This window comes from Dama dama, chromosome X, assembly GCF_033118175.1.
Source record: "Dama dama isolate Ldn47 chromosome X, ASM3311817v1, whole genome shotgun sequence".
Taxonomy (NCBI): Eukaryota; Metazoa; Chordata; class Mammalia; order Artiodactyla; family Cervidae; genus Dama; species Dama dama.
The window spans coordinates 122,110,312-122,133,064 of NC_083714.1; the positions used below are offsets into that span (position 1 = coordinate 122,110,312).

Genomic DNA, 22,753 nt, shown 5'->3' on the forward strand with positions numbered 1-22,753 from the left:
CTCATCCTCTGACACCCTCTTGTCCTTCTGCCTTCAATCTTTCCCAGCATCATGGGCTTTTCCAATGAGTCATCTGTTCACACCAGGTGACAAAAATACCAGAGCTTCAGCTTCAGCATCAGTCCTTCCAGTGAATATTCAGGGTTGATCTCCCTTAAGATTGACTGGTTTGATCTCCTTGCTGTCCAAGGAACTCTCAGAAGCCTTTTCCAGTACCACAATTCGAAGGCATCAATTCTTTGCCATTCTGCCTTCACTCCCTACATAGCCAGTCCCAAACCCAGTGGCCTCCATGGGCCTCACTGAGACCAGTTAAAAATGGCTAATGTTACTGCTAGCAGTATACAACTGTGATAACCTGTAACCCATGGCTACCCATAAACACAGTGAGTCACTTCTTTTTACTGCTTTGATCAAGGCTCTGCATTGTGTGGCTGGTTTTAGCAAAACATGCCTTGCCAGCCTCAGAGTCTCTGGAATAAACCCTCACAGCAAAGATAACTGCATCAAAGCACATTGACTTTCTCGCTAGGCAGAGATTTTTTTGAGAAGTCCTTCAGCCCAAAGGGTAAGCCACCTGTGGAAAGATATGACGTCCACAACAGCCTCCTCTTCCCACAGACACCTTCTGCCCGGGCCAGAAAGTCAGCAAACATGTAGGAGTTACCCACCCCGTCTGTGTCTGTACTACTGACGTTACAGGATTGTTGATATGTTAACACAGAGTATCCAGGTTGACCCACAGGACGAGCCCAGGGTTGTGTTTGTGTGGGCACCACCAGACTTACTCTAACCAACATTTTGGTGCTTTTTATCCTCCCCATATTATTGCTAGTAGAGAAGGGAGGGTAGTTTTTTTTTCCTGTACAGTCTGGAAGGATTACCTCTGCCACCCACCTTTCTTCTTTTCAGTACATGCCCCCACCTGTCGTGCCATAATACCCAGAGCAAGTCTCCTCTCTGGTCTCAATTTTCCCCAACTGCAAATGCTTCTGAAAGGGGCTTTCTAGTTCACAACACTGAAGATTCTGTACAAGACAAAAAAAAATCCAGCAAAACTCCTCACTTGTGGCATATATAGAAAAGAATGGTGTGGACATTTAAGCCTAGGATATCAAGAGGGTGAAAAAGTGAAAGCGTTAGTCATTCAGTCATGTCTGACTTGTTGGGATCCCATGGACTATAGCCCGCCAGGCTCCTCTGTCCATGGGATTCTCCAGGCAAGAATACTAGAGTGGGTTGCCATGCCCTCCTCCGGGGGATCTTCCCAACCCAGGGATTGAACTTGGATCTGCTGCACTGCTGGCAGATTCTTTACCTTCTGAGCCAGGTGATCAGGCCCAAGCAGCACCTTGGGAAACATTCATGGGATCCTGTGCTTGAGACCCCACCCCACCCCATCCCCTTCGTTTTCTGCTTTTCTTGCTTAGCAAAGAGAACCCTGGAGAGCTGGTCATTTTTTGTCTTGCCCCCTCTGTCATCCCCAGATGGTCCCTATGCTTCACTGGCATCCAAACCTCTAGCATCCTCTACCGTCAAAATAATTTTTGAAAGAAAAGGTGTATTAGAACATACTTGGATTTTTTTTTTATAGCTTTAAAATATATTCCCTAGTGAATACACTAAAGGAGATATATTCTTCCCCTAAATGGAAATTCCTAGCTTGAGGTAAAAGGATAGTTTCACAGAATTGTGGCTGCTGGTTGCTTGTTGAGGCTTCTGGAAACAACTAATCATTATGTTTAATGTTTCATCAAAAAATGCCAGTGTGTTCTCCAAGATGCTCATTTCGCACAGTTAAGTATATGTTTGTGTGGCAATTACATTGCCCCTATTGATTTTCTCACGTCTTTGCAAGTCCATGGTATCGGCTCTATATACCTCAATAGGAGTCTTTTACCAATTATTCCGTGAAAGTGGAGTTCTGTTTGATATGTTAATTTTAGGAAAATGTGTTCTCCAGTCTTCTGTGATGGACCATTCTCGTGTTTAACGACATTTGGTTTTAGCAGAGTGCACTGCACAGTATTTCTCTTCCCAACTATGTCATCTCCTGCTCCTATGATTTCGGAGCAGTTGCTTTGCACCCCTCTGGAGCTATTGATGCTCCTAATTTCCTATTCTGTGTGTTATCCATTCACCTGTACAGAGAGGAGAGTAGGCCCCATAAAAAGAAAAGAAATGCCATTTTGCTGTTGGTTGTTCGTGTCCATCACACAGGGAAATTAGATTCTTCATACCAAAGTGAGTCTTACAGATTCTCACTTGTTAGCTCTTATATCCATGGATATAAAGCAAAATATCTATCATGATTAAGGAAAAGTAACAACAACAACAACAACAAAAAAAAAACAGTAGAAAAACTTCAAACCACCCATTGCTTCCCTCAATATACAAAGAAACATGTTGGGAATATTGGTATTTGGAGGAAGTCTGGTCTTCTCTTCTGCTGATGAAAATGGTGTGCTGATTACGTACATACATATCTGAAAACCTGTCCTGAGGGGAAATCACGCACATAGCAGAGGATGAAAGTTGGTGTCTTTTGTTTCTGCATCTCCCTCTGGTCTCCCATACAGCCCCCACTCAGCCTTCCCCTCCTCTTGTTCCCCTACCTCCTTGTATTGTTATTTTTTTAATCTTTTTTTTCTTTTTCCTACCTCCCTCCCTTTCAAATCAAGTTATATTCCTTTCTGCCACTTGAAACACAGTCTCAGCTTCCATGTAAAGAGGTCATTCCTTTATCTTGAGAATATTTTTAAGCAAAAGAGTGGGGAGCTTTGATTTGATAGGACGAGTGCTCCATCAGGGCATTGTAGGGAGACTGGTCTATGGACATAGAGGGCTTTACTCACTGGGATGAAAGACAAAGTAAAAAAAACAAACACTTGCATCCACCATGGGGTCTCTTCATGCTTCCAGGGAAACTTCAAAAGGGTACTATTTTCCTTTTTGAAAAGAGAAAAACATGCAGTACATAGGTATTAACCTACACAGGTATTAACCACTATTTTGGGGTTTTGTCCTTAACATTTAATTAGAACTAGCCACAAACAGTAACTAGGAAAATGCATTAAAGCCTTAAATTTGCATCTGTTTAGTGCAGGGCATGACTGTGTTTATCTGAAGTTACATTTTGAATTTTCTTGCCTCCTCCCCCAGGGTGCATGAGAAATTAACTTTATTACCATTGACTCTCTCTTTCTCTCTCAAAGGACTGAGAATGTAGACCAGAGCTTAGATGTATGAGGTGTCATAAAAGCAATGCTGTTGCATTCTCAATTTGGCTAATAAATTGACTTTAGAGAAAAGCATCTTCCTGGGACCCTTCGGAGTAAAGCTTATGATTTGCTGATGTTGGACAAGGTTGAGGTTTCACTTTTGATACATGTTTGTCTTTCGGTATACCATTAAATACCATCTTAGATCACGGAAACCTCCCACTCACCACCAGACTTACAAAGTTCTTGTGCTGTGCTGTGCTCAGTCACTTCAGTGATGTCCAACTCCTTGCAACACCATGGACTGTAGCCCAACAGGCTCCTCTGTCCATGGAATTCTCCAGGCAAGAATACTGGAATGGGTTGCCATTTCCTTCTCCAGGGGATCTTCCCAACCCAGGAATCAAATTTCACACATCTCCTGCATGAAATACACAGTAGGTGAAAGGAGAAGTAAGTGAGCCTTAGATCTGAAAACTGGATGGGTGATGCAGTTATTTTAGTTTGTCTATAGAAGATTTTAGTGAAGTTGAGTATTTTTTCACCTAGTGTTAAAGTATCAAGAGAGATTAGGAGGTGACTGTTATTTCAAGGAGAAAAATACTTAATGATTATAAATGCATAGCTGGAAATCGAGTTTATACAACCCTAACCATACAGATTAATCAAACTGACCTTCTCTGATACTAATACAAGAAAGTACTGTTAGGAACCTTCGAAAATCTCTAATAAAACAGTTTTATTCCCCCCTGTGATTTGGGTGAAAATGACTGTGTTCCTATAGAACACTATGGGTCCATTTAACTCCCCCAAATTACCCAATAGTTCCGACATAGGTACTGTCTCTTCACTCACTTCTTCACCCATTGCCAGTGAGACTTCAGAACAACCTCTGAGCTTGTGAATAAGTGAATAAGTGAAAGTTGCTCAGTCATGTCCGACTCTGCGACCCCATGGACTATACCGCCCATGGAATTCTCCAGACCAGAACACTGGAGTAGGTAGGCTTTCCCTTCTCCAGGGGATCTTACTGACCGAGGGATTGAGCCAGGGTCTCTTGCACTGTAGCTGGATTCTTTACCTTACTCATCAAACTCATAGCCAAGGGATGGGAGAAGACACTTCACTAAGAGAGGGTAGGGTTCAGGTTTGGTGTTTACTAAAGGTTATAAGACCATCCTACTAGGATCATCAGAAACAGAAACAGAAGGGTTTTCCCCTTGAAATGACCGGTGATGTTCTGTGGCTCTTGCAGTGGATCTTTTGAGCCTGTCAGCCGCATGTGATGCCTTGGACCAGCACAACCTCAAGCAAAACGACCAGCCCATGGACATCCTGCAGATCATTAACTGTTTGACCACTATTTATGACCGCCTGGAGCAAGAGCACAACAATCTGGTCAACGTCCCTCTCTGCGTGGATATGTGTCTCAATTGGCTGCTGAATGTTTATGATACGTACGTATGGCAGGCTTTCTCCAGACTCTACCACGGGAGGCTTAGTTTACAGAACGGTGACGGTGTAATTAGCATCACAGCAGGGCTTTGGTCTCGAAATATGGTCCTCAGGATGAAAGTTTCATGAAGCCGTGTGACCAAATGCTATCCCTGTGATTAATCATTTTTGCATTTAATGGAACCAAAAAAAAATGTTTTGATATGCTGGGAGGTAAAGAACTAGGATGTAGATTTTACTCAGATTAGAAAGCAGACAAAACCTCAAGATACTCATTTTTCCAGTAGTAGGATGAGTCAGCGTGTAGCCGTTGGTTCTTGCCCTTGCTAGCCTGTGTATCTTGAATTCCTCCACTCTCTTCGGGTGCGGCTCCTTCTACCCAAAGAGATGCACTCCTGGAGGTGTGACACTCCTGTCCCCAGCTCCAAATAGTGTTAGCTGATACTCAAGAGATTTTTGCAGAGGAGTGTGAATGGTTATGCAAAAAGAAAAATGAAAACAAGCCCTTAATGCAGCAAATTCAGATCCTCAAGTGGAGGAATTCTGTTTATTTTTGTTTTGTTTTTTTATAAAATAGGATTGACGAAGTTTTAGTTTGGCACCTCCATTCATGCCTCTGAGAGAGCGCTTGTTTTTATCTTTGGGATTGCCCCCCCCCCCCAGTTTTGTCTTGAGCTTAATGAAGACAATTCCAAGCAGCAGGAATTGGTCTTAATTTCAACTGAATTCTTCTTAGACATCAAACTTATTATATGCCTGATTTCACATGTCAGCGAGAACATATTCCACATTTAGAAATCTGGGAAGCTTTTCTGAAAGGAGTCGCATAGCAACTATTTTAGTTTTGCCTTTGCTGTAGATTTCTACCACCTCCTGGATTAAAATGTATACTTTTTTTTCCTTTGTTATTTTCCTAAGATAGTGCTTGTTAAATTCCAAGGCTATTGAATTCTCATCATTATCTACCAAGCCCTTGATCATGTCGGATTTTAATTGGGATTATACTTACATTTGCTTTGAGAAGGGTTTCTATTCAGGTCTTCCCTCAAATATATTTCAGCACCCATTTTCTTTGCAGATGATGTACAAATGAATTCTGAGTATATGACTTCCCTTCTCTATGCCTGAATATTATTTGGGGACAATGTTAACTCCTTGAAGACCTGAGTTACTGTATAAAATTTGTGAAACTTTAGATTTGCCTTTTTAAAGAGGGAAAATGGTAAAAACTTTACAGTGATAGTACTTTTTCATGAATGTATTAGGACCCAGGATTTCTGTTTGACTAATGTATTTAGTAAATTGTACCAGTTGCAAGCTGAGCGTATTGTTCACTAAAAGTAACCACTCTTTAGACCTATCCTTTGCAGTTATTCTACAGACTTTTTTTTTTGAGCCAAAATATATGGTTCAGTTGTTTTTCATAACAAAATAAAAGCTGAAAATGATCAAAAGACAGGTTTTACAAAATGAAAAACTTGTGCGTTCCCCATGGATACAATGAACTTGTTAATAAATTTGTCATGTAGAATGGCTTGTATGTAAAGTAAAAGCATATGTATGTTAAAACATTGTTATAGCAATAGGATATTTTTAAATTGCTCCTTAAGATTATCTGTTCCAATGCCCTCTAATAGATTGTATCATATTTTTTCTTATAGAGATAAATGTTCGTATTTTATACTATGTGTCTTGTGGCCTGAAGTGACTAATTTTCTTCTCAGTAAGAGGCAATCTGATGAAAAGCTAAATGAGTGTTGAAGAGGGCAGAGCAGTTAGTTGCTGGTAATTTTTTGGCTTCAGTAACCAAAGTGGGTAAATTGCTTAGCACATACTAGTAATTCTTCCCCTTATCTACTTAAACCCAGGTGGCTCTCTGAAGATAATAAAAGAATCTTCTTTCTTATTTTATGTAGAGAAATGCTTACCATTCGAGTAAGGTCTTTTAGAAACTGAAAACTTGGTAAATGTTCACTGGTCAAGTTGGTCAGATTTCCATTTCATTCTAGGTCATCAGCCAAATAGATAATGAACTCAGAAATGTTAATGATCTTAATAAAACAATGGTCAATAGAGTTCCCACATCCAAGTTTTTTTTCCCTTAACTAAGAAGTGTTTATCTTTCAAGAAAGTGTCAGTAATTGTTTTCTGCTTTGATTATTCATAATAGGGGCCGAACAGGGAGGATCCGGGTCCTGTCTTTTAAAACTGGCGTCATTTCTCTGTGTAAAGCGCATTTGGAAGACAAGTACAGATGTAAGTCATGTGTACCCTTTTATTCATGTTGGCTAATTACCCCAGTTCTAGATGGGGAATGACACAGTGTCCTTCGTTGACAGCCGGTTCCTCGTTTAAGATGTAAAACTACTCTTAGACAGGCATAAAATTTGGTTTGTGCCGTTCTCTGTCAGACATGAAATTGTAGGTATTTAAGTAGAGAACGAGGATTAGCTTCTCCAGTATGAGTATTATTTTACATTACATCAACTGTGTCTGAATAAAACACATGTTCCTTGGGGATAAAGTCTGATTTCCTAACCCCTTTGTCTAAGTCAGAAAAAATAAATGTGAAGGTTTAATCCATGCACATGCCTCATCTTTGGATTCTTATTTAAAGAGTACTATCTGGCATTCATGTTCAACAAACCTTGTTTATTTTATAATCATCTTACTGCGAATTGTACTGACATATCCAATTCTATGATGTGATTAACGTTTTATTATTTGAGAGACAGCTTGCCATTTCTTACAGGGTAAATATCACCTTACAGAATTTCCTTTTGATTAGCCATTGGGCTCTTCTGCATAAAATTTGTAAATCCAAATTAAAAGCAAATGCTAGCGGAGGGATGGTTGAGGTGACGAAGCAACCGTTCTTTCCCATTGTGAAGGCATGTACTTGTTTTTCCCTTTTAAATGCTCATGAGAAATCTTTTCGGTAGGAATATTAAACAAACCTAGTATATCTTGTCTCTTGTCTTTTCCCCTAAGGCCTAGCCACACAGGGATGTGGAGATGTGCTGAGCTTAAGGATAGGCAGAAGATAAAAGATTGAATTCCTACAAAGCCATTCTGTGTCCTACTGCTCACTTCCCCCCAGGAGTAAACCACAAAATACACAAGCTCTTTTAGCTCTCACTTTTATGTAGTTTCCACTTGAGTTTTTCTCATCCTAAGAACCCAAGAAAAAAGAACAGCTTTCATTAGCTGTTTGAAAATATGTTTTGGATGAAACAGAATATTTCTGTGGGCTTTAGTCCTTTAAAAATTGTAGTTACTTGTTGTAGGTTAGCTTTTACTCTAAGCTTGCTAATGGTAAAGTACCAGCACATCATAATACTTACTTGATAAACCAAGGAAGCTTCTAGCCTGTGTTTCAAATATTATACTAAGAGGGAACAGGTTTGAGGTTGGCCAAACAAAAATATTAACTTCAAACTGGGATGTTTGAAGGTAATTCATAATTTTGAAATTTTGTGGATGTACTGGAGAGCTGGGGGGTGTGCGTGTGGGAGATCTCAACTGTTGTCACTGCCATCTGAAATAAATATCCCATTCAAACATTGAATTTCTGAGAGTTTAAAGTGTACATATGAGTAGGGAAAGCTTTCATGGATTGACTTTCTTGGGAACTTTTATTTCAATACAAGATAGGATTAAAATGATTAGATTTCTGAGATCAAAAGCTGTTGCAAGTGTTCAGCGCATTCATTCATTCTGTGAATCCACCTATTTGGGGCACCTGCTATCATTCAGGGGCTGCTTTTCTGCTCTACCCATTTCTAACACACAGTTGCTGTGTGGTCCCAATTTTGATATATTTTGGGATCTGATGTCCACAGGGGATAGCTCTTTGGGCCCGCTCTATGTTTCTTAATGCTAAAACATTTATTGTATGATGGAGGTCATGTCCTATATATAAACTATTTTCCAAAGGATTACGTTCTGGCTTAGGAAAAAGTCACATGTCAGAATTGTATGTAAATTCTCATTTCTTACAGGGCTATAGTTTACTTAAACATTGTCACACTTTATATATACACAGTGCTGATTAACTTGATCCATAAAAGTAATAAATGTGCAGATTAGTGTACAGTAGAAGCAACCCGTCTGGGCAAGTAGGGAATCCATCTCTCCTCTGGAGAATTGGTACTGGAACTGGGTAGGTGGTTTAGTTGTACTAGCATCTGCTTGATGCCACTTTTTGATTGCTGGAATTCTCTTCTTCCTCCTGTAGACCTTTTCAAGCAAGTGGCCAGTTCAACAGGATTTTGTGACCAGCGCAGACTGGGCCTCCTTCTACATGACTCTATTCAAATCCCAAGACAGTTGGGTGAAGTTGCATCCTTTGGGGGCAGTAACATTGAGCCAAGTGTCAGGAGCTGCTTCCAATTCGTAAGTTATTCACCTTCTTGAGTAACATGTTTATTCTTGTGCATTTGGGGAATTAATGGAAAAACCACAGAACTGTAGTTTCTCACATTAGCTCTTCCATAGGCAGGTAGGTAGGGGATTTTTGAGGTTTGAAACCTGTGTGGGCAGTGGCTTCTGGAACTGTGGGATTGGGGAGAGAGGACAGTGCACAGGAAGGGAAAGAAGTCTGTGACCACAGCCAGAACCCCATGGGCTCCTAGGGTGTTGGTGGGAAAGTGAATCTGCAGTGATTCAGCTAGGGAGGAAATAAATCTCTAGCCAGAGACATCCTTTATAAAAAAAAGAAAATGACCTCTGTAGGTGAGTTTCATGGTCTTACTTTTTTCCCTAACCTAATTCTGTCATCATAACCTTCATTTCAGTAACTGTTGGTAAACAGTTAACACAGATATCATTTTTTAAGCTTTCCTATTGAAATGCCAAAGAATGCTCAAACTACTGCACAACTGCACTCATCTCACATGCTAGTAAAGTAATGCTCAAAATTCTCCAAGCCAGGCTTCAGCAATACGTGAACCATGAACTTCCAGATGTTCAAGCTGGTTTTAGGAAAGGCAGAGGAACCAGAGATCAAATTGCCAACATCCTCTGCATCATCGAAAAAGCAAGAGTTCCAGAAAAAACATCTATTTCTGCTTTATTGACTATGCCAAAGCCTTTGACCATGTGGATCACAATAAACTGTGGAAAATTCTGAAAGAGATGGGCATACCAGACCACCTGACCTGCCTCTTGAGAAACCTGTATGCATGTCAGGAAGCAACAGTTAGAACTGGACATAGAACAACAGGCTGGTTCCAGATAGGAAAAGGAGTACATCAAGGCTGTATATTGTCACCCTGCTTATTTAACTTATATGCAGAGTACATCATGAGAAACGCTGAGCTGGAGGAAGCACAAGCTGGAATCAAGATTGCCAGGAGAGATATCAGTAACCTCAGATATGCAGATGACACCACCCTTATGGCAGAAAGTGAAGAAGAACTAAAGAGCCTCTTGATGAAAGTTGAAAGAGGAGAGTGAAAAAGTTGGCTTAAAGGTCCACATTCAGAAAACTAAGATCATGGCATCTGGTCCCATCACTTCATGGCAAATAGATGGGGAAACAGTGTCAGACTTTATTTTTTGGGGCTCCAAAATCACTGCAGGTGGTGATTACAGTCATGAAATTAAAAGATACTTGCTTACTCCTTGGAAGGAAAGTTATGACCAACCTAGATAGCATATTAAAAAGCAGAGACATTACTTTGCCAACAAAGGTCCATCTAGTCAAGGCTTTGGTTTTTCCAGTAGTCATGTATGAATGTGACAGTTGGACTATAAAGAAAGCTGAGCACCAAAGAATTAATGCTTTTGAAGACTCTTGAGAGTCCCTTGGACTGCAAGGAGATCCAACCAGTCCATCCTAAAGGAGATCAGTCCTGGGTGTTCATTGGAAGGACTGATGTTGAAGCTGAAACTCCAGTACTTTGGCCACCTGATGCGAAGAGCTGACTCTTTGGGAAAGACCCTGATGTTGGGAAAGATTGAGGGCAGGAGGAGAAGGGGACGACAGAGGATGAGATGGTTGGATGGCATCACCGACTTGATGGACATGTGTTTGGGTAGGCTCCAGGAGTTGGTGATGGACAGGGAGGCCTGGCGTGCTGCGATTCATGGGGTCGCAAAGAGTCGGACATGACTAAGCGACTGAACTGAACTGAACTGATTGTAGTTTTGACATTCATCTATTCTTCCAGGGGCTGGATGCTGCCTATCCATAGGCTTACAACCAAGTCAGAGGTTCATACTTCCATTAATGTCTGTCAGTAGGTTGGCACACTCCTGTCCATTCTCTTTTGCATCCTGCTCCGAGTGCCTTTTCTGCACCATCATCCATGTCCCCAGAAATAGCCTCTTCCTCCCAAATGACGTCATTTCATGGATAGCCATTTAGGTTGTTCCCCCTTTTTGGTAAGATAGATAATGCTGCAGTGAACATCTTTATGCAGTTAGCTCTTTTCTTTGATTCAAGTTTTTCCCTTAGGATACATTCTCAGGAATGGGATTACCAGATATAAACAGTTTTGTAGCTTTTGATACATATTACCACATGGCTTTTGGTCAAAAGTTGTTCCTATTTGCAATACCACCAGCACTCAAGGAAGAGATATTTGCAGTTTTACATTATTTGCAGTGTTCTTAACATTTTTTAAATCCTAAGAACTACAGGTGTATGGGGTTTCTCATTCCATTCTAATCTCATTACCGACAGAACTAGGTGAATAAGTAACTGGGTTAGACCTGTATATAGTCTTACCACAGACTCAGATAAAACTATAGAAGGCTTCATGGGCAGAACATTTACATATTTAAAGCAGTTTTAGCATTCATTGAATAGTTAACTGGGCAGATTAAAGAAATGCACATATACGAAGCCTGCTTACATATACTGTTCAGATTGTTTTGCCCAAATTATGGCAAATTAACTATAAAAATAAAACAGATGTGGAGAAATACATGTATTTTTTCCACCTCATGCTCAAATCTCCCAAAACATGAATAGACTATCACTTTCTCTGGGTTTTTTCTAATGTGTTGCTGTATTAGCATTTCTCCTCCAGAACATAGACACAAGTAACTCCCATACAATGAGTATGAATGACCACAAATAATTCAGATTCATTTTTTTTCCAAATCCTATTGCAAAACAACTTGCAGTGACCTACTTTTTCTCCCTCAGTATTGTTTTCTGTTTAGTCAAGTTTCAATGACTTTTTACAGTCTTACTGTGAAACACACACATACAGAGTGTTAATATACACATACATATATATGTACAGTTGTGTGTGTCATGTGACTGGGGTTGAGTGCAAGGGTCAGAGCACACACCTGCCGACAACCATCTGTATTCAGTGATGGTTCCTGCCTTGAAGTCAGGTGAGCTGGCCTCAGAGCCGCTGCAACCATTGTCCCGTTACCTTGCAGGACTGACATTGCCACCTCCCCTGGACTCTGGTTCTCGCTATTATTTTTTTTTAATCTGACATATAACATGTAAATTGAAGGTGTGGGACATGTTGATTTGATACATTTCTATATTGTAATATGATTGCCATTGTAGCAGTAGTTCACACTATCAGGTCATAGAATTACCATTTCTCTTTCATGGTGTGAAGAAGTAAGCTCTAGCCTTTGACTGTCTTGAACTTGGGGGTCAGGACCAGGGGCTCCTGAGCAGAAACTCTGCTTTCCATTGGGCCATCCTCTCATCAGGAGGCAGGTCTGTCCCTGTCAGCCCGTTGCATTCTGCTGTGGGATACCTGCTTTCTTCACTCACCTGCTGCCTCTCGTTTCACCACATCCTTGTAACAGCTACACTCTATTCTCAGCATTAGAACCCTGGCAGCTCAGACAGTAAAAATATTTGCCTGCAATGCAGGACACCTGGTTTCAATCCCTGGGTTGGGAAGATCCCTTGGAGAAGGGACTAGTAACCCACTCCAGGCAAATAGCAAGTATTCTTTCCTGGAGAATCCCATGCACAGAGGAGCCTGGCGGGCTACAGTCCATAGGATCGCAAAGGGTCGGACATGACTAAATGACTAGGCACGCACACTCACTGTGTGACACCATCCTTAGAAATCTCCCATTTCTTTCCCTGGTTCAGGGAATAGCTCCTGATTTCTCTGCTTCACTCTCAGACCTTTCCTGATCTGTCTCCATAGCTGCCCATGGTTTGCTTTCACTACCAAGTAACAGCTTCTCACTACTACATTTGCACTGACCATGCTTGTGTACATAATATTGTTATGACTGCTACTGATGATAGCATTTTTTACCTTTGTTTGCACAGTTCTCTCATTTAAATCTTCCGCAACCTTTTGAGGAGAATAGAATTGGCAGGCTTGGGTTCAGGGTTGTTTTTATTGTTGTTTCAGTAGGTGAACAGTTTATCAGTGGCCCCTGCATTGCATTTCTTCAGCTGGTGGGAGAGTCTGATTCCTAGACCAGCGAGCACTTCCCTCTCCTCCCTGCTGGGCCATTTTCCTCCTCATCCCCAAATACGCTCTTTACATGTAAATCCATGGCTGATTCATATCAATGTATGACAAAACCCACTGGAAAAAAAAAATAAAAATAATAAAAAAAAAATAAAAAATAAAAAAAAATAAAAAATTTTTCTATTTCTCTCATTTTATATTTGGCTGTGCTGGGTCTTCACTGCCGCATAGGCTGTTTTCTAGTTGTGGCGAGTGGGGGCTTCTCGTTGCAGTGACTTGTCGCAGTGGCTTCTCTTGTTGCACGGCACGGGTTCTAGGCACATGGGCTTCAGTAGTTGCAGCTCCCAGGCTCTAGAGCACAGGCTCAATAGTTGTGGCACAGGGGCTTAGTTGCCCCACAGCATATGGGATCTTCCCAGACCAGGGATCAAACCTGTGTCTCCTGCATTGGCAGGCCGATTCTTTACCAATGAGCCACCGGGGAAGCCGGATACACTCTTTTTGATATTAAGGCTCTCCAGCTTCCCAAGGTGAAATAACAGGCATATTTTCTAAATATGCTAAATTATAAGATGCTAAATACAAGATGCTAAAATACAAGATGCCGTAACAAAACAGGGAACATAGGAGCGTTGGGGAAAAGAGGATGCCTCATCTTAAGACGTTGAGTATTGGCTAACCGGATGTTGCTGGAAGAATATTGGGCACATTCTATAGGTACAGAGCTAGGCAAGGTTTAGATGACTCAGATTTGGGGGCCCTCTCGCCTTGCTAGCCACTGGCAGTCTGCTTGAACAGATCCATTGTGAATTCTTCCTTCAGAATTGGCGTCCTCTCCCCGTCAGCCTTTTCCTCAGCCAGGAGCTCTGGCGTCACCTTGCCTTTCGGAAGCTGTGTGGCTTGCATGAAAATTCAGTGTTTGCTGTAGAGAAAGATAGCAGGAGTGAACAATGCCCTCTGCCCTTTGTTTGAAGCATTTAAGACCTTGGGAATGGGGCCGGGCTGGTGGCTTGAGCCAGCCGGCGCTCAAAGGCTGCTCAGTGTACCAGCCTCAGGAAGCGAATGGCAGTAAAAGTACTTGTTTCTCTTACAAATACATTCCCTGCCTCACAGAAGAAGTTGACTTCAGTCTACACTCTTTTTATGTCCTTTGTCTTCTTGTCACCGACTCGAAAACTTCCTTCTTTTCAAGTTGGTAAATGTCAGCTTCTGGCTCAAGAGAAGGGCCTGGCAGACACAGGAGGAGAGTGGTGTTTGCACATGTGGTACCCGCTGGGTGATCTTTTTATAGGTTTCCTATATACTTAATACCATGGAACTGTTCAATTAGAGTGGTTAAAATAGTACATTTTATGGTATGTGTATCTTACCACCATAAAAAAAAACTGGAAAAAAAAACACAAAAACTTTTTAAAAGAAAGAGGAAAATAAATCCCCAAGTCCAAATAAAATGCTTTGCCTATTTTAAAATCAGTGTAGGTCCATCAAGGTATTATCCATGAAGCCCAGAAATGAAGTCATGCCTATGGATTTTAAAAGAGAAAATTCACTATCAATGTATGGGTTTGACAGTAGTATCTTCAGTGATATTGAATGGGGAAACAGATCTGTTTCTACCTTCCAAGGATATGACAGTCAACGTGTGTACTGGGAAAACGACTCATTTGGGCAGTAGTAGACTTGAAGATTTGAAACTAGTTTGTTTTGGAAATACAGCTTCAATTAGTGCATCATCGGGTTGATTGGCTCTCATATTCCATGAAACTATCCCTGTTGACACAATAGATCGATCCTGCAACCACAGGAAGGCCAGATCTACTCCTGGCAGTGAGTCACACAGAGCACCTTAAGGAGCGTAAGACATTGTCCACATCCCTCTTTTTTCAGATGAGAAACCAGAAAAGCAGAGTGAATATATTCTTCATTCTGCAGTTTTATTTATGTCAGAATGAGACATCAGGTCCAAGTTCCCTGTGTTCCAAGCTAGTATTTCCTTCTGCTAAACCATCTGAGTAGAAATAAATGGCTGTAACCAATTCAAATACTAGACTGAACTAAGGAAGTGTTTATAAATAGTCTTTTATATGAATTTTAGGTTATAATAGGATATGTGGATAAATGAATACTCCTACTCCTGCCCCAACACAGTGTATACACGCACACACACACACACACACACACACACACACACACACTCTATGATCTTTATTGAAAATACTCTAATCCCAATTACAGGTATCTAAGTTCTACCTCCAGATGAAATCAAATAATGTTTCCTCTTAGCTGGGAAGAACTTCACACTTTTAAGTGACTCCAGAGAGTCATGTATCTGTAAATTGGTACTTGGCAGTACCCTGAGAGGTACTCACCTCCCCCCCTCCCCTGATAGTCTTTGTAACATCTTCTTCTGTAAACGTTTTAAGGACTTCATTGTTTAGATAGAATTGAGTGCATCAAGTTTGTATTCAGTATGCTTCACCTGCAAGAGCTTGCATGTCAAAATCTGTTTATTTTACATCTGTTTTCTGCCTCCCGTTGTATTTATGCATTCAAAATGAATAAGTTGCTTTTTCATCTGTCCTCTGGATTTTTATATTCATATGACAAAAATGAATATCATCTCAGCACAGTTGCTGTAACACAGAAATGGGAATAAATTACAGCCTCAATTGTTGAGAACAAGTGTGTATGTGTATGTAAATAGCAAATCATTGCAGGACATCTGGAGTAGTGAGTGGCAGAGTGGTTAGGCATGTAGGTCCTGAAGTTGACTGCCCATATTCAAATACCAGCTCTGCTATTTGCTGGGAGTGCAACCTTGGACACATTTCTTGAGCTTCCTGGCCCCTAAGTATCTGGAGCACTTTGGAGGGTTAAATGAGCTAATACAGGTGGGGCACTTAGCGTGGTGGGCACATGTTATTTGCTCAGGCATGTCCGACTCTTTGTGACTTCATGGACCATAGCCTGCCAGGCTCCTCTGTCCATGGGACTTCCCAGGCAGGGATACTGAGTGAGTTGCCATTTCCTTCTCCAGGGGATCTTCCTGACCCAGGGATCGAACCCTGGTCTCCTGCATTTCAGGCAGATTCTTTATTCTGAGCCACCAGGGAAGCAGTAGGTACTTAACTGAGCCTTAGTTATGATTATCTAAAGTGTATTTTGGGCTTCCCAGATGGCACTAGTAGTAAAGAACCTGCCTGTCAATGCGAGAGACGTAAGAGACACAGGTTCAATCCCTGGGTTGGGAAGATCCCCTGGAGGAGGTCATGGCAACCCACTCCAGTATTCTTGCCTGTGAATCCAATGGACAGAGGCACCTGGTGAGCTACAGTTCATAGGGTCACAAACTCAAACACAACTGAGGCAACTTAGCACACACAAAATGTCTTTTAACATGAGAATAGCCCACCAAGATGAACAATTCCTTTTGCCCACAACTAAGCATCTGTAGATTAGATTCTAGAGAATCTTGAAATGGTGTTAAAATACCATGCCAAGACACTTGTTAACTAGTTTGACAGCCTTCTTCATGCCAGTTGATCACATCTTATATTTTCCATCCTTAAAATAACTCCTGAAATTCCACTTTGCTTAGGTTTCTTTGGGCTGTTTGTTGAGTAATCAAAATATGGACCCTTTGGTCCCATCAACATTCCTTTTACACCCATTTGGGTGGATGGGTATGGTATAAGTTTCTAGGACTTGGTATATATAAGCAGTATGTATAAGCAATATGTATAAGCAGAGGTAGCATCACCAAGTTTCTACTGGGCCTGCTGATGGACACTTAGAATTCCTGCAGACTTTTAGGAAATCTTTTATCAGGGTATTATCAGCATTATCTTAAGTCAACTATTGGTTTTTATTGCTATTATTTTTTTCTGTTTTGACTATAAGCTTTGGTGAGTTTACCTTCATAATTATCTATTTAATATGTCATGGTTTATGTGCTTAAATTTCTCCATGTGGAGTGATGGGTATTTTTTCCACCAGCTTTTAAAGATAGGTTTGTAATGGAATTGAAACCTGTTTCATTTATATACCTCTTGCTAAGGAAAAGCACTTGTCATTCTGTTTCTTCTTTTCACCCTTCTAAAGGAGTAGTCTTTGTTAGAATCAATTTTTTCCATCCTTCTGCCCTCCTTCCCTGTATCCCTTCCTCCCTCCTTTCCTACAAAAGCTGAAGCAGAGGTTCTAATGAAAAAAACCTTTTTTTTTTTTTTTTTTTTGAGAGCCATGCCTGCATTTGGAAGAGTATTCAGTATTCTGGACTCCCTCTGATTAGTTCACCATTAATTCTAATTCACATTGATAGGTACCCCCAAATCTCATGTAAACAAGGAGACATGAATTCAACAGTTACCATTTTCTTCTTTCCCATCTTTGCCACTGGCTTGTAAAATGGATTTATTTAAATCTTTCTTTTTACATAGATTATGTAAGATGAATCAAAGTGCAAAAATCTTCTTGGGATACCCTTATCTTTTATCTAGGGTCCTTAGTATGTCTGGGTGCATTAACAACTAAAGGTGGGTTTTTGTTTTGTTTTGTATTTTTCTTTGGGTTTTGGAGGAGGGGCTGACATTTGATAAAATAGGGAAGTTTTTTTTTCTGATTTCCTTTTTTTAGCTACATTACAAAATACAAAATAATTGTTATCTGAGTTTAGACAAATGTGTGTAGTTTTGTCACCACGACTCTAGTCAAGACAGAACATTTCTGTCATCCCTAAAATGTCCTCTTGTTTTGTGGTCACCCCGCCTGTTCCCAGTCTGTGAAAACTACTCCTCTTGTGTTCTGTTCCTGTACTTATACCTTTTCCTGACCTGTATTTTAAATAATTGTAGGAGGCAGCTGTGAAAGAATTACTGTTAGATCTTGTTCTTGAGCATAATGTGTCCTGATACAGACTTGAGAAAGGCATGCCATGATAACTCTGGGCAGATATGAGTGCTCTACCATGAACCTGTGAAAGTTTTCTCTTAAATAAGAACTCTCTAGCATAAATTAATAATGTTGTGTATACTTACAGATAGGCATAGATTTAAAACTTGTGCTTCTGTTCCCGGGAGCCATGGTATTAATTGGTTTATTAGTCAGGTGGAGCGGGGAGCCTTAGGTCAGGACAGTTGTCCTTGAACATGTAAATGAAGAGTGGATAATCACCGTGTGTTAGTGTTTGGGGTTATTTTCTCTTTAAGGGGTGATTCACAGCCCTGATGAATATTTAGAGCAATGACTGCCGGCCTCCAACCTGCTCATTATCTTCAGAACTTTAAAGAAAATACTTGATTTCTACCGACAACAGCAGTTACGGGAAGCCTCTTACTTCTTCTTGTCTCATGAACACAACTGTTGACCTCTTAATCCTGATTTCCAACAAGAAACATTTCTGTAAATGTGGGGCTTCTTTAATTCATTTTATGGCTGAAAAGTCAGTTGGGTATCTGGGCAAAGCACATGTCTGCCAAGTTTGTGTGTGTGGGTGGGGGACGCGTTAGAACAAAGAAGCTACGAGAACAGGGAGGAAGTCGGTTTGGCATTTGGTTTGTGTTTTGTGAGGAAACTAGTCCTCACATTTTATACCATTGAGCTTTTTACATTTTATACCATTGATATTAATGCATTTCCCTCTCCCCTTTCACAGTCATCAGTTTCTTACACTCTTGACTTCCTTGCCTGCCCCGTTACCCCCATGAAGGAGTGCTGGTGGTGTTTTATTTTGAAAAAATTTCAAAAACAAAGACGAGTTGGAAGGATAGTATGATCCACACCCATATGTCCTGTACGTCTCTCCACCCTGGTTAGCATTTTTGTCCCATTTACATTTCACTTTTCCCAAGTATGTATCTCTTTGAATGTTCACACACAAACACATCTTTCCCCTTTACCATTTAAAGGTAAAAGGCCATCATACCACAAAATATAAACCCCTGAGCACTTCACCATACATCTTTTTTGTAAAAAGACTTTCTCCTGCAGAAGTGCAATATTGTCACTACACACAAATTTAACACTGATTCTGCAAGACCATCTAGCATACAGTCCACATTGAAATGTCCCCATGCCTTCAGAATGTCTCTTATTTCTGGTTGTTTTCCTCCAGGATGCAGTCAAGGTCTTTGTCTGTCATTGGCTGGTCATGTCTGTGTCCTTTCACCTCATCTGAACAGTCGCCCAGCATTCTTTGTTTCTTCATTCATGACACTGACATTTTTGAAGAGTGCAGGCAGCTTTCTTGGAGAAAGTCCCATATTCTGGAGTCTTCTGCTTGTTTCTTTAGTTGAGATTCAGGTTGGTTCTTGATAGTGCTAAGAATGAATGGTATGGTGGTATCAGTCAGATATTGCTGTTGTAAAAGTATCCTTTTCTCCATGTAATTAGAAAGTTATTTTTGTGATATTTTGAGCACTTCTGAGCATTCTATTCCTCAATAGCCTTTCACTGTATGGTGTGAGCCTCTGTTGATGATCCTTTCCTAATTCAGTGATTACCTTGGTGGTTGCCCAAAAGCAGTTTCCTAGTTCTGCCCTGCTCTCTGCATGTGTTAGCTAGTTTTCTTCTGTCAAGAAGAGCTGCACTTTCCCCCTCTAATTTTCTGAGTGTCACTAAGGACATCCATGGTAGGTGGGCATGTACAAAGAATGGCACTTCTCCTGACTGAGTTGCCTTTGGGTACCATATTTGCCATGATGTTGCTGAAAACGCAAATGCATAGAATTGACCATCTTTTCCCCCCATAGCAGTATAAGCTAAGCATATGTCTGATAAATACATTTCCACATCAGCCAATTCTTTCATGGGACCAAATCATATAACATGACTTATGTGCTAATAAGGATTGAGAAACCCATAGGCTTTTCTGTTTTTTTTTTTCCTTTTCACTACCTCAGTTGACTTTAACCTGTACCTGTCAGTCCATGCAGCTCATATATGTCATAACGTCTAACAGTAGAAGGAAGGATTGTTGTTGTTCAGTCAGTAAGTTGTGTCTGACTCTTTGTGACCCCATGGACTGTAGCCCACCAGGCTACTCTGTCCATAGGATTTTCCAGGAAAGAATACTGGTGTGGGTTGCCATTTTCTTCTCCAGGGGATCTTCTCTACCCAGCGATCAAACCTGAGTCTCCTGCATTGGCAGGCGAGTTCTTTAACACTGCACCACCTGGGAAACGCCAGAGGGAAAGATTGTCGTCGTTGTTCAGTCGCTCAGTCATGTCCAACTCTTTGCCACCCCATGGACTGCAGCATGCCAGGCTTCCCTGTCCTTCACCATCTCCTGGAGCTTGCTCAGGCTCATGTCCATTGAGTCGGTGATGCCGTCCAACCATCTCGTCGTCAGTTGTCCCCTTCTCCTCCTGCCCTCAATCTTTCCCAGCATCAGGGTCTTTTCTAATGAGTCAGTTCTTTGCATCAGGTGGCCAAAGTATTGGAACTTCAGCTTCGGCATCAGTCCTTCCGATGAATATTCAGGAGGAAAGATACATAATGCCAAAAAGAAGGAGGGAAAGGAAATGATCAGAAGAGATCAGAGCATGCATTTATCTCAGTGCCTTTTGAGTATTCACTTGTACCTTCATGTAGCTCTCAGTAGACTGGCACAAAATTCATTTCACAATCTGGTACGCGGGCATTGTCTCACGTTGTCCGTATTTAGATATCAGAGCCTCTCACACTCTCGGACGAGTTGAAGTTTCAAAAGATTTTGGAAATCAGCCTTCATGTTCCCTTCCGTATCACTCTTTCCACCCATGTAAAGACTCCTTTATGCATACATATTTCAGTCTGAAAATATTAGATAATGTTGAGCTATGTCCTTAACCTCTTTGAGCCTTTTTTCATCTGTAACATCAAGCAAAACAGATTACCTCAAGAGTTACTTATCCCCAGGTTGCTTTGATTATATGCTAAATGTTGTAAATGGAAAAAGCAGGAAGGGATATGGGTTACGGTGTATATTTCAAAGCTTGGTCATTATCAGCTAAGTCTTACCTGATCTTCTGGATAACAGTTCTTGTAACAGAGATGCAAAATACAGAAAACAGTCTTATATGTGTAGTGTGGCCTTTCACATGAGAGCAACTGTTCTCTGAATAGAAGTAGCCTAGACTAAGAACAAGAAGTGACGAAACATCATGTGACGCCTCATATAACTGATCCCTGGTGGCCCTACACTTGAGTTTCCTCAGCAACCCAAATGTAAAACACAAGGATCTTATGTCTAAGAAGATCAAAATGCCACCTCACCTTCCTTCTGTTTTATTTGTTACATGCAGGTTTCATATAGTTTTATAGCATAATTTTTTTAGCATTCATTTGATTTTCATAAAAATTGGGATCGTTTGGAAGATGCATCATTAATATTCTTTACAACTTGTTCTTGTTCCTCCTTTTATGTTCGTTGCTAGTGCAGACTTCTCTCTTATGTAAAATATTCCACTGATGCCCTTGGTAGATTTAGAGGTTGTTAAAGAAATCGTAATAACAGCTCAGGGAACAGTCAGGAACTGCCTGTCCTATGCCGTGTGACCCCAGCTAGCTGTTCTCCTTGTAGTTCTAAATCTTTGTGTACAGACTATAATTCACAGAACAGTTGTGATCAATTTAAATTCAGCAAATCTTTTCTAACACTAGGGCTTTTTGCAATCAGGGCCAGAAAAGTTGGGTTGTCAGCTATTAATGCTATAACCTATTAACGACAGCAGCGATATTGAAATGGCTTTTTGAAATGGCTATTTGAAAGGGAACATTTCACTAGTGAAAACAGATGAAAATGGCCTGGGAGGAGAGATTAACCTTTTTGAAATATCTCTGGTTTGTCCCCAGTATTTTCTATAAATTTACCTTATTCTTTCAATAAGAATGTTTGGAAATTCTATTCATGCATATGAATGCATGCAATATTTATATATTTAGTTATTTTTTAAATGGACAGAAACTCTACAGAATAAATGAAAGCACACACACACACTTGTACTAGCTGACTGCTTTAACCTTGCTTGAGTTAATTATTTGCCATGAATAAATAGATTTTTGTTACTTGCCATGAGATGCATTACGTGGAGTTTCTATTTGAAAAGCACCCTGATTTCAAATCAAGGTCTACAATTTTAGCATGTTCCCTTGTGACTTCTTGTTTGGGCTTCTTGAAATTTACTAGTCCTTTTTCTTCCCTCACTCAGTAATAGGTAAATATATATGTTTAGATGAAAAAATTTTAAATTGAGGTATAATTGACATATACCCTGGTATAAGTCTAATGCACAACATTAAAGAAATTTTAATTGCAGTATAATTGACATAAAACATTTGGCAGTTTAATGTACAGTGTGTTGATTTGACACATATATTGCAACATGAGTACCACCCTAGTGTTAGCTAACACCTCTCCCACGTCACATAATTACCACTTCTCTTTTGTGGTAAGAACAATTGAGATCTAGTCTCTTAGCAACTCTGAAGTTTATAATGCAGTACTGTTGGCTATAATCACTCTACTATGTATTAGGTCTCTAGAACTTACTTATCTACTAGCTGTAAGTCGATAATCTCCCCGTTTCCCCTACCCCCAGTCTCTCATAACCACCATTCTACTCTGTTTTGGGGAGTTCAGCTTTTTTATATTCCATGTAGAAATGATATTGTACAGTATTTGTC

The 22,753-nt window shown here is 40.5% G+C and overlaps 1 protein-coding gene across 4 annotated transcripts in view; it reads left to right on the forward strand.

Annotated features, from left to right (window-relative positions):
• The window catches only part of DMD (dystrophin), a 2,165,569-nt gene that overhangs the window by 2,060,729 nt on the left and 82,087 nt on the right, over positions 1–22,753 (forward strand). For all 4 annotated transcript variants that reach the window (XM_061137756.1, XM_061137757.1, XM_061137760.1 and 1 more), the window contains 3 exons: positions 4,477–4,678; positions 6,847–6,932; positions 8,914–9,071. In XM_061137756.1, coding sequence (XP_060993739.1) covers positions 4,477–4,678; positions 6,847–6,932; positions 8,914–9,071 — 446 coding nt within the window. The remainder of the gene's footprint in view (positions 1–4,476; positions 4,679–6,846; positions 6,933–8,913; positions 9,072–22,753) is intronic.